Below are 12,363 nucleotides of genomic sequence, written 5' to 3'. Positions count from 1 at the left end.
GGGAAGGCTTGGACAGGCATGGATCCAAGCCCCAGCTCTACCATTCCAGCTCTGTGTGACCTTGGGCCACAGGCTTAACTGTGCATGGCTCGGTTCCCTGCTATGACAAACGGCATTTGGAATGAGAATTTCCAGGTGTCTTGAGGTTTAAGTGGGTTACTGACTCCCCATGAAGTGCTTGGCCCAGTGCCCGGGAAGTGGAGGTAGTTAATGACTGAGGTGGGGGCTGTGGCCCAGCCTGGAGATTTCTCCAGCTACTGTGGAAGCCTGCTTGCATTCTTGCCCCACTCCTCTGGGAACCCGTTCAAACCCTTTGAGCTCCCCTCCCCGCACCACATACCCCATTTCTCTCTCTCGGGATGGTCATCAGGGCTAGACACCTCCATCCACCCTCCAGCATCCTAAGCGATGCATCTGGCTCCCTGCCGCCTGGCCCAAGCACACAGCCACTCTTGCTAAGGGCCTGATCATGTCTGTTTTAACTAAACGCAACTCAGCGTGGGACACTGGTGATCTTTCCCTCTTGCCCGAAGCCGTCCTGTTAGTCAGGCCCTTTTTGCCACAAGGAGGTCAGCTTGGGTTTCTGGTGAGCTCAACATGCATGGTAATTCAGTGAGACCTGGGCAGCTGGGCCACGGGGTCTTCTTCCTCATGATGGCCCTCTCCCCAAGCTGGTGAGGAGTATAAGCTTCAGCCAGACCTAAAACCTTTTTGAAGCTCTGCTATTTAAAGCTGTGTGGCCTTGGGCTTTTTACTTAACCTCTGTGAGCATCTGTTTTTCAATCTGTAAAATGGGGATGATAATAGACCTCCTTATGGGGTTGTTATGAAGAGCAAATAAGAAAATTCATGTTAAGTGCTCCACACAGTACTCCACACATAAGCCATTGGTCACCAGTGACTGGTTTTATTTATTTTTTTTTAATTTTTATTTATTTATGATAGTCACACAGAGAGAGAGAGAGAGAGAGAGGCAGAGACATAGGCAGAGGGAGAAGCAGGCTCCATGCGAGCTCCGTCGGAAGCCCAACATGGGATTCGATCCTGGATCTCCAGGATCGCACCCTGGGCCAAAGGCAGGCGCCAAACCGCTGCGCCACCAAGAGATCCCCAGTGACTGGTTTTAGCAGTGTTGTTCTCACCATCATCCAAGGAAGGTGATAGAACAATGTAGTTCCGGTCTCTGGAGTCCCAGCCTGGGCTCCAATGCCCGCCTTTCCACTCCGTCACTTCAGACAGATTAATCTCCCTGAACCTCAGTCCTCCCCTCTGAAGTGGGGATATCAGTCCTGCCTGCCACATAGGCAGCCTGAGAGAAAAGAATGAGATCCTACATTCAGTGAGAATCACAGAGGCCCAGCACACTGAGTGTTCAGCAAATGGTGATTGCTCTTCTGTGGTCTCCCCATGACCCCATCTTCGCGCTGCCCTGGTAACAGGCTGATGCTCTATGCTTGTGCCACTGACTGCTCTGCACCGGTCCCCATGTGGCCTCTCTACCCACAGTCTGAGTCCCCCGTCCAGCTCACAACTCTGCATTGTGACCCTCCTGCTCCTCCAGGGCACCTGTCCCTACAGCTTGTCCCTGCTCTCCACTGGGAGGTCTTCCCTGCATCTTTTTTTTTTTTTTTTTTTGTCTTTTAACAGCTTTATAATAGAATGAGATACAAGTCACAGTCTGTATGATTTATCTGCTTTTTAAAATTTTTTTTAATTTATCTGCTTTTAAAACATACAGTTCAGTGGCCTTTGGCATATTTGTAAAGTTATATAACCATCACCACAATCCAATTTTTGAAGATTTTCATTATTCCACAAAGGACCCCTGTACCCACATGCTCTCCTGCCCCTCCTCCCCCAGCTCCTGGCAGCCACTACTTTAGTCTCTGTCCAGAGACCTGGCTGCTCTGGACATTATGTAGGAGCAGAATCCTCCAGTGTGGGGTCTTTTATGACTGGCTTCCTTTGGTTACATAGTGTTTTCAGGGGTCATCCTTGTTGTAGCCTGTCCCACTACCATATTCTTTTTTATTGCCAGATAATATTCCATTGCGAGGTAGGCTGCGTTTGATTTGTCCATTCAGCAGCTGGTGGACATCTTGGTGATTTCCACTTTGGGGCTTTCATTGACTATGCTGCTTGAATGTTTTGGGGTTTTCTTTAAGATTTTATTTATTTATTTGAGAAAGAGAGAGAGCGCGTGCACACAAGCAGCCGAGAGGGAGAAGCAAACTCCCAGCTGAGCAGGGAGCCCGATTCAAGGCTGTATCCCAGGACCCTGGGACCATGACCTGGGCTGAAGGCAGATGCTCAACCAACTGAGCCACCCAGGCGCCCCTGCTTGCACGTTCTTGTACAAGTTTTGGTGCAGACATATTTGACTTCTCTTGGGTATATATATGGGAGTGCAATTGTTCCCCTTGAGGCTTTGTCTCAGCATGTTCTAAACCCAATGTACTGCTTTCCCCTCAGCCAGCATCACCCCTGGTGTGCTCAAAAGCACCCTTTGCCCCAAGCAAAACTTCCAAGTCTGAGTGAATTTGTCCTTCCTCCGTGGCTGGTCCTCCCACCTCCTCAACCTCGTTCTGTATTCTCTTGTTTCCTTTGCCTCCACTAATGCCCAGACTCAGGTTCCCCTCCTTCTTGCAACCATCGGCGCAGGCTCCTTCTTGGACCTTGGCCTGCCTTCCCCATTTTCTCCCATCCTGGGCCCACTTCACCCTACCACCGAGCCTTCCCTCCTCACCATTACCCGGTTAAGAGTCCCCTGATTTCTGGCCCTTAGGCCTCATGGGCACACAATCTCACCCCAGGTCTCCTTTCCAGATGTAGGTCCTGTCTCTTGGTCCCAGCCCCTACCTCCAGCTGTGTCACACTTGCCTGGTGTTAACTGTTCTAACTGTCCACATTTTCTCTTCCTGGATGCCACCCCTCATCTTCATCTGTTCCACTCCTCTCTGTCCTTCACAGTTAAATTCAAATGCTGCCTCTGACATAAGGCCTTTTAAATTTAATTTACCTGACATTTTTCAAGTGTCTGTAAAAGTGTGTCAAGTGAAGAATGCTAGAACCTCTCAAACTGGACATATATTTCCCTGCAGGACCTCCCTGAGATGTTCATTGGTGCTGCCCCTTTGTCACTTTCTTCTCTACTTCTGGGTCTTCCAGCCCCACACAGTAGGCTCTTTCATCTAACAGGTACTCAGGATGTATTTCTTCAATCTGTGTGGTGTCCTCACCAAAATGAGTCTTTCCCAACCTGCATTGTGCAAATAATTTTCACATGTATCCTTGCCTTCGTTCTTTCACTCATTCAAAAAATGACATTTCTGGAGGCCTGCTATGTGCTCAGTAGTATGCAGCAGGGAACTGCAAGTGAAAGAAGCCACAGTCACCAAGCACGCAGTCCAGAGGAGACAGACACACAAGTAGATACTTAGCCATCCTGCGGGGAGGGGGGGGGATGTAGTGCGCTATGAGAACACACAGGGGGAGCTGCCTTCCCCTTGGGGAGTCAGCGGAACCATCAGAAATGATATTTGAGGGGTACCTTGATGGATATGTGAGGATTTGCTCTGTGGCGAAAGCAGAAAGGCACAGGTAACCCACACTGTAAAACCTTGAAGATAGGGGCCACATGAAGCTGTCATTGCCCTCTGCCTGGCAAAGAGCAGGCGCTCAGGCCTCAGCCAGGGAGGATCGTGTCTGGAGAGGCATTTGGAGGGGTGGCTGGCATTTAGGGCTCTGCGGTCCCATGTCCTCTGTCCTAGGTGAGGATTCAGCCTTCTATCTATGACCACAAAGTGCCTGCCCTGGAGGCCTTGATTGGGGTACCAGTATCTCACAGTGAGGGGCCCATCACACACAAATGGAATGTGGAGATGGTGAGTACTGCCTGGAGGAGGGAAAGACACCCAGGTCCCTGGGAGTGAGCTCATAAAGGGGTACAGATGTGTGGGAAGGGAGTGAGGGTAGATGCATCCTGTTGGGCTCAGTGATTTCTGCACCTGCCAGGAGCCAGTGGGAGTGAACCGGGATGCCGTGTATCCATGGAGTGGGGAGGGAGGCCAGATTCCAGCCTTAAGGGGCCAGTGTCCTCTCTCTGCTCTCATTCCATCCCATCATTCCTAGGAGCCTCCTGTGACCTGTTATCGTGAGGATCTGGACAGGCTGCCCAGTGTGGCTGAGGTACTGGCCTGTGGGTTCAGAAGTCAGGGTGGGGCCAGCAGAGTGCAGGTGGGAAGATAGGCCGCTCTGACCCCTGCTCTCTTCATTCTTGGCAGCCTTGTTTGCCCGGGGCCAGATTCCACTGCCCATTTGTCTACAAGGAGGAGATCTTCGTCAAAGTGATCGGGACTATTGAGCTGGTGGAGAAGATTGAGGTAGCACCTGCTGGCAACATAGAGGTTGGGGAGGCCTCGAGGGGTCAGGAGCGAGCATCCCTGCCAGATGGGCTTCCTGCATTCTGTACCACCTGGACGAAAAGCCCTGATATTTACACGGTGGCAGGTGAAAGAGAATCGTGCTCGAAATGTGCAGGGCTGTTTTCACGGGCCTACGGATGGTTCTTGCTGGTTCTATGTAGGAAAAGTTTCCTTCCAGCTGTGGGGAGTGACCCGTTAGGATGCTACAGTAGGGAACTCAGTAGGAATGGTGCAGCCCCCTGGGACCTGTTCTCCAACCTCAGCCGAGGTGGGGTGCTGAAATCAGTGGGTTCTGGTGCTTATTCTCTCTGGCCTGACGTCTCCCCCATACCCCACAGGCCTCCTCCATGGTCAGCCTCTGCAGCTCTCTTTCCGTCTCCTTCAACAGCATCAAGCATTTCCACCTCTATGGCAGCAATGCCTCCATGGCCCAGGTATGGTCTTGCCTCCTCAGAAGCCCCAGGGAGCAGGGGTCAGCAGAGGGGTCTGGGGAACCCCAGGGCAGAGCTAGAAGAGCTAGAGCCAAAAGTAGTAGGGCCTCATGGGAGGTCTGGGCTCTCCAGGAACAAGGAAGGGCACACCGTCTCCCCACGGTCAAAGCAGTCAGCCTTGGCGAAGGCTTTGCTGGATGCCATGAGCTCCCTGTGACTGCTGGTGGGCAAGTAGGCCACAGGGACACCCGTCTGAGACATGTCAGGCAGAGAGCCAGTTTGATGCAACTCAGCAAAGGGTACCCACCCCATGCCCACCGTGAGCACGACGGAATGAGCTCTAAGCAGAGCGAGTAGCGAGACCACGGAGCCAAGAGGATGGCGAGGCAGGTGGGAGAGCAAGCAGGTCAGAGCAGGAGAAGGGAAGCTGCAGTTAAGAAGCAAGCCCAAGCTGGACTCCGGAAGGCTTTGCATGCTGAGCCAAGATTCTGGCATTTTATTCTGGGACTAAGGGAAGCCATGTAAGGGCTTCCGATGGGTTATGTGCATGTCTCCTAGTTCACTCTGATGGTTGCACACTGGGAGGTGCACTGGAGGGAGACATCTGGGCCAGCCGGGTTGTATCCAGAAGCAGTCCGAACCAGAAACACGAAGACCTAGCCATTCACAAGCATGTCAGAGGTGAAAGCCTGCTCTTTACGTTCCCTTCTCTTTTCCTTCTCCAGGTCGTCATGAAGGTTGACATCATATATGAAAAGGAAATGCTCCATGTCTACGCGCTGAGCAGCATTGGGGGGCTGTTGCTGCTCTTGCTGATTTTTGTGGCACTCTACAAGGTGGGAGCTTCTGGGAGCGTGGGGCATGGCTGAGACAACCTGGCTGGGGAAAGGGTTCTGCAGGGGTCAGGGCGGAGAATACTGAGATTGGGGAGCCTTAAAGCTAGAAGGGGCCTCAGCACCCCCCCTCTTTCAGATAAAGCTCCCCAGGCCCAAAGAGCAAGCAAATCTTTTCCCCTCCCTCCTCCAAGCACTGGCAGAGCCAGGACTGTCTACCTAGGAGAGAAGGGTGCTTCTGCCCATTAAGGGTTGGGTGCTGGGACACAGAGGCCCACACCATAAACATGGTCCCTGCCATAGAGGGCTCACAGTCTAATGGAGGAGGCAGACAGGGCTCCACTCAAGGGCCTGTGTGCTGAAGCCTCACTCAGGCTGGGGCAGTCCAGGAAGGCCTCCCAGAAGAGGAGGCATTTGAGTTGGGGTTTGAAGGAGGAGTAGCCAGATGAAGAATGGTGGAGGGCAGATGTTCCATATGAAAACTAAATACCCCAGAAAAAGACAACACAGAAAATCAGTTTCTTCCCCTTGTACTCCCAGAGAATGGTTACTAACAACCGTTTTCCAGCTTCTAATTTTGTTGTTTAAATATGTGTATATGTAGGGGCACCTGGGTGGTTCAGTCGATTAAGTGTCTGCCTTTGGCTCAGGTGGTGATCCAAGGGTCCTGGGATGGAGCCCCACATCCCACTCCCTACTCAGTAGGGAGTCTGCTTCTCCCTCTCCCTGTGCCTTCTTGCCCTTCTCCCCTGCTTGTGCTCTCTCTCTGCCAAATAAACAAATAAAATATAAATAAATAAATAAATAAATAAATAAATAAATAAATAAATAAATAAATAAATAAGGGATGCCTGGATAGGTCAGCAGTTGAGCATATGCCTTTGGCTCAGGGCATGATCCCGGAGTCCCGAGATCGAGTCCTGCATCAGGCTTCCTGCATGGAGCCTGCTTCTCCTTCTTCCTATGTCTCTGTCTCTGTCTCTCTCTCTCTGTATCTCTCACGAATGAATGAATGAATGAATAAATAAATAAATAAAACCAATATGGTTTTAAAATAAATAAATAATATATGTGTGAGTATATGTGTGAGCATGAGAGAGAGCAAGTCAGTGTCTGTGTATATACACATAGAAAATATAAATGGGGGGCACCTGGGTGGCTCAGTCAGTTAAGCATCTGTCTTCAGCTCAGGTCATTATCTCAGGGTCCTGGGATCGAGCCCTGCCTTAGGCTCCCTGCTCAGCGGGCAGTCTGCTTCTCCCTCTCCCTCTGCCTGCCACTCTGCTTACTTGTCCCCTCTCTCTCTCTGTCAAGTAAATAAATTAAATCTTTTAAAAAGAAAGAAAATGTAAATGGAATAATAGCATATATACTGCTTGGGAGCTTGTATTTCCCACTGGATATTCTATCTTGATGTCTCTCTGTGTGAGCACAATCAGATCCACCTCTTGCCTTTTATTTTTTTTATTTTTTTAAAATAATTGTTATTTATTTATGATAGTCACACAGAGAGAGAGAGAGAGAGAGAGAGAGAGAGGCAGAGACATAGGCAGAGGGAGAAGCAGGCTCCATGCACCAGGAGCCCGACGTGGGATTCGATCCCGGGTCTCCAGGATCGCACCCTGGGCCAAAGGCAGGCGCCAAACCGCTGCACCACCCAGGGTTCCCCACCTCTTGCCTTTTAACCTGCCTGGGTTGCTGCTGTCTGGATGCTCCACCTTTTACTGAAACAAGATCCCAGCTGATAAATAATTTCCACTTATTTTAAATGGTGACCAAAAAGGCTCTTGGCACCCACATCTTTGCACACTTGTTCAAATCTTCTTTAGAATTAATTCCTGTAGGAACTCCTGAGTAGCTCAGTGGTTTGGCACCTGCCTTCAGCCCGGGGCGTGATCCTGGGGACCTGGGATCAAGTCCCACATCGGGCTCTCTGCATGGAGCATGCTTCTCCCTCTGCCTGTGTCTCTGCCTCTCTCTCTGTGTGTCTCTGATGAACAAATAAAATCTTAAAAAAAAAAATTAATTCCTGGAGTTGGAATGGCTGAGCCAAAGTATATATATGTTTAAAAAAAAAAGTAGACTATGTATGTTCTGAGCTTTCAATGGAGAGTACCTGACCCATGCCAAGCACTATGTTAAGTGCAAGCTCTTGCTATTTGTTAGTATTACTGGATATTTTCAAACCGCCCGCCCCACATATTGGCCTATGACATTTTGATAAACCTAAAGAATGAATTGTTGTTAAATGTACAGCTGTTTATCATAGGAACCAAGTGTGGCTGATACCCTCGCCCCATCCCTGGAGCAGATAACCACGCATGTGCAGCATGAATGACTCATTACCATTCTGAAGGGTGCACTCATGTTTTGCCGAGGCTGACTGGTCCAGAATATTCCATGGACTTTCTGCTGACTCCATTTTTGTCTTCCTACAGCTTGGCTTCTTCAAACGGAACCTGAAGGAGAAGATGGAGGCTGTAGAAGCTTCAAATGAAATCCCTAAACAAGACTCTGAGCAGCCAGTGTCCAAGGAGGAGGCTGGGGATCCAGGCTGCCTGGAGCCCCTCCAGGAGGGGGAGGCCCAGGATGAAGCTGTCAAAGACTGAGGCCCAGGCCCACGGCAGAGGACCCAGGATGTATGGTGCCATTCTGCCTCTACCTATGTCTCACTGTGCGTCTTCGGGCAAGTCTCTGCCCCCCCACCTAGGCCTCAGTTTCGTTATGTTGAACATGGAGCTCACTCCTGCCTGCCTGCTCTGTGGGCTCATGGTGAGGATCTATGAGGGATGGGCCAGGAAGGGTATGTACGTGAGGGCTTGTAATTATCAGCTGGTTCTGGCTTCCCCTGGTCCTTCTTAATATCCTCCCATGGAAGAGAATATCTGATCTAAATTTGGAAAAACTGTCATCTCAGGACTTAGTGACACTCCCAGCCCTCACACCCATCTGCCCTTGGATGTCCCCAGATGCCTCAGACTCTCAGAACCTTGCCCTTCACTCTCTCCTGCCTGGAGTCCAGTCAGCTTTCCATCTGCTGCCAGAGAGCAAATCTGATCTGTGTCACGACATTGCTGCTGCAGACCCCTTGCTCTGTGGCTAAAGACCAAGTTCCTTAATACGACTTCCAAAATCTGCAAAATATCCTTAACATGCCAGTGCAGTACTGGGTCCCCGTGGCCTTCCTGGCCTCCTCCAGAGACTCCCAGCCTCCCTTTCGAAGCTCCAGTTACACCAGCCTTTCTCACTAGCCAAGCCCCCTTCTGTCCCACTGCCTTCATCCAGACTGCTCCCTCTGCCTGGAACATTCCTCCCCAGCCCTTTCCCTGGCTGGCTCTCACTCAGACTTCAGATCTCAGCTCACTTGGAACTTCCTCAGGGCTGCCCTCAACCCCGCCCCAAGCGGGTTTTCATAGCACACATGCCTACACTAGCCTGCACTTCCCCTCACAGTACAGATCATGGTTGTTACTCAATATTCATCTCTCAAATCCAACCATAGCTCCACGGGGGTAGGGACCATACCTGCTATGTTCACCTTGGTGACATCACAGAGCCAGACACAGTGGGTGCTTGATACAATTTCTTTCTTTCTTTTTTTTTTTTTTTTTTAAGATTTTATTTGTTTATTCATGAGAGACACAGAGAGAGAGTCAGGGACACAGGCAGAGGGAGAAGCAGGCTCCATGCAGGGAGCCGGAAGCCGGACTTAACCCTGGGACTCCAGGATCACACCCTGGGCCGAAGGCTGGCGCTAAACCACTGAGCCACCCAGGGATCCCGCTTGATTCAATTTCACTGAACTAGTGAGGGTGCCTATGGGAAGTTCCAGAAAACGTTTGGATGGGCCCATGGCATCTCCATCCTTCAAGGCTCTGTCTTCCCTCAGGCTCCTGCCTCCTTCCTTTGTAGCCCCTATTGGGACTCCCCAAATCCCATCATGGCCCCAGGCTGGGAGGCAGTGAGCTCAAGATGTGGGACAGGTCTGTCTACTCCCCTCCCTTCACTACCCCCCCACCTCCTGCCCCGGCTCCCAGTGCTAAGCAGAGCGCCTGCCTATGTCTACTGATAAATATGAAGTTTGTAAGCTGGTGCCACATCTCGGCCTGGCTCAATTAAACATTTCCTTCTCACCCTTTCTCTAAGTGGGACCCAGTCAGCTGTATTTTCTTTTCATTTCTTTCCCTTTCTTTTCTTTCTTTTTTTTTTTTTTTTTTTTTATGACAACCATTAGAGACTAACCTGCATGAGGCATTGACAATTCATTCAGGTGTGAGAATAGACCCTCCCAGGCTTTTCTTTTTTTTTTTTTTTTTTAAGCAGCAATTGGTGAGGCTTGATCCTGAGGCCCCCCCACCTTTAGGAGGACAGAGCAGGCTTGTCGCTGCTGCCCTCTTGTGGTCAGTAGGACCCCAGAGCTGGGCACAGCTCTCTCTCCTCTCTCCTCCTTCCCTCCCCCACTCCCCCAACCCTCTCCCCAGGGAATATGGAGTCACTCTCAGGACAACTCTGGGCTCAGCACTGAGAGCTGAGAAATAGCTTTTGACCTCCCAAGGCTCCCTTCTGCCTACAGGGAGTAAGAGAATGTTCTCAAGCCTGGCACTCAAGGCCCAGAACAGCCTCCTGCCAGCCTCTTCAACCTCATCAACCCCCTGCTGGCCTGAGCCACCCATGGGCACCTGGTGTCAGGGCCTGTTCTGTGCCCTGAGGGCAGGATGATGAACAAGATGGACAAGTCCTTGCCCTCAGGAAGCACCACCCCAATGAGAAAACAGAGTGAAAAGGTAGACCTGTGATTCTAGGCGGTGAGGGGATTGTGAAGAAGATAAAACAGGATAACAAGTTAGTGAGGGTCCTCCTACATGAGTGATGCTCTGTGACACACACAGAGTGAATGTTTTCATCAGGGTTGGAAGCAAAACACAGAAAATCTGGGAGGTTCATTTCAGAACAGTCCTGCCCTCATCATGCCCAGAAATCTATATCCCGACTCCCTTAACAGCACCCATCCTCAAACACCTGCCTCTGTCTTTGCACATGCTGTTCCTCTTGCCAGCCCATCTAGTTCTACCTTGTTCTGTCCTTTAAAATCTTCCTACTTGGGCAGCCCGGGTGGCTCAGCGGTTTAGCACCGCTTTTGGCCCAGGTTGTGATCCTGGAGACCCTGGAGGGATCGAGTCCCACGTCTCGGGTTCCCTGCATGGAGCCTGCTTCTCCCTCTGCCTGTGTCTCTGCCTCCCTCTCTCTCTCTCTCTCTCTCTCTCTGTGTCTCTCACGAATAAATAAAAAAAATCTTCCTACTGCAGGGGCACCTGGGCGGCTCAGTCAGCTAAGCATCTGCCTTCACCTCAGGTCATGATCCAGAGTCTTGGGATGATGGGGATGGAGCCCCAGGTCCCAGCGGGGAGCCTGCTTCTCCCTCTCCCTCTGCCCCTCCCCCTGCTTGTGGGCTCGCTCTCTGCATTAAATAAATAAATAAAATCTAAAAAAAAAAAAGGAGAAAAATTTAAAACATACTAACGCCCAAGGCCACATTCCCTACAAGTGGTCAGAATGATGACATGTTATCACAGGCCATGTAGCCTCTGGAAGACACCATACCCATGGCACAAAGTGAAAAAGTAAGTAACAGTATCCTTGGGAGAATAGTCAAACTTAATCAGTCGTAGGTTTGAGTTCAGGCTCTCCTGCCCCATAGCTGTGCCATGTAGGGCCATTACTTATCTTCTCTGGGATTCATTTCTTCCTCTGTAAAATGGGAATACTAACTGTATATCCCTCAGAGCTGTTGTGAGGAAAACACTTGCAAACTGTCTAGAAATGTTTCCAGCACATCTGTGCTTAATAAACGTGGTGGATAGAAATGGTTTAGTTGTGGGGTGCCTGCCTGGCTCAGTCAGTGAAGCATGCGATTCTTGATCTCAGGGTCATGAGTTCAATATCCACACTGGGCGTAGAGATTACTTTTTAAAAGATGGTTTAGTTGTGCAGGATGGTGTGGTAAAAATAGCATGCTGGACTGAAAGTCAGGAAACCTGGCACTGGCATCCTAGTTCTTCACCGTGACCTTGAGAAAGATGTGTGTCCTTCCTGGGCTTTGATCTGCCCCACCTGGAATCTACAGGTACCGCAGGAGCTGTCATACGGAAGAAAAGCGTGGGGGCTGAGCAGCTGAGCCCCCCCACTGTCACTTGATCTGCTTTTATATACTATGGTTCATAAGCAGCATACAGGCTACTTTATCAATTAAGTACTACATGCACTGTGCTTTCAATGGCCTACAAACATGTTTGGGAGCTGGAGGGAAAAATCAACTCCAAAGAATGAAAATCAAATTGTATAATTGAAATAAATGTTAAACTGGGACACCTGGGGCAGCCCCGGTGGCCCAGCGGTTTAGCACTGCCTGCAGCCCAGGGCGTGATCCTGGAGACCCAGGATCAAGTCCCACGTCAGGCTCTCTGTATGGTGCCTGCTTCTCCCTCTGCCTGTGTCTCTGCCTCTGTGTGTGTGTGTGTGTCTCTATGAATAAATAAATAAAATCTTTAAAAAAAAAAAAAACTGGGATGCCTGGTTGGCTCAGTGGTTGAGCGTCTGCCTTCAGCTCGGGGCATGATCCTGGGGTCTCAGGATCGAGTCCCGCTTCGGGCTCCCTGCACAGAGCCTGCTTTTCCC

At 50.4% G+C, this 12,363-nt stretch overlaps 1 protein-coding gene across 3 annotated transcripts in view; it reads left to right on the top strand.

Moving 5' to 3' along the window:
* ITGAL (integrin subunit alpha L) overlaps positions 1-11,552 on the top strand; it is a 42,872-nt gene extending 31,320 nt beyond the window's left edge. For all 3 annotated transcript variants that reach the window (XM_025415850.3, XM_035718398.2, XM_035718399.2), the window contains 6 exons: positions 3,771-3,884; positions 4,132-4,188; positions 4,284-4,382; positions 4,763-4,858; positions 5,581-5,691; positions 8,127-11,552. In XM_025415850.3, coding sequence (XP_025271635.3) covers positions 3,771-3,884; positions 4,132-4,188; positions 4,284-4,382; positions 4,763-4,858; positions 5,581-5,691; positions 8,127-8,297 — 648 coding nt within the window. In that variant the 3' untranslated portion in view covers positions 8,298-11,552. The remainder of the gene's footprint in view (positions 1-3,770; positions 3,885-4,131; positions 4,189-4,283; positions 4,383-4,762; positions 4,859-5,580; positions 5,692-8,126) is intronic.
* Positions 11,553-12,363: the final 811 nt, after the last annotated feature.

This window comes from Canis lupus, chromosome 6 (genome assembly GCF_003254725.2).
Source record: "Canis lupus dingo isolate Sandy chromosome 6, ASM325472v2, whole genome shotgun sequence".
NCBI classification, from domain to species: Eukaryota; Metazoa; Chordata; class Mammalia; order Carnivora; family Canidae; genus Canis; species Canis lupus.
This window is presented reverse-complemented; position numbering and strand designations above follow the sequence as displayed.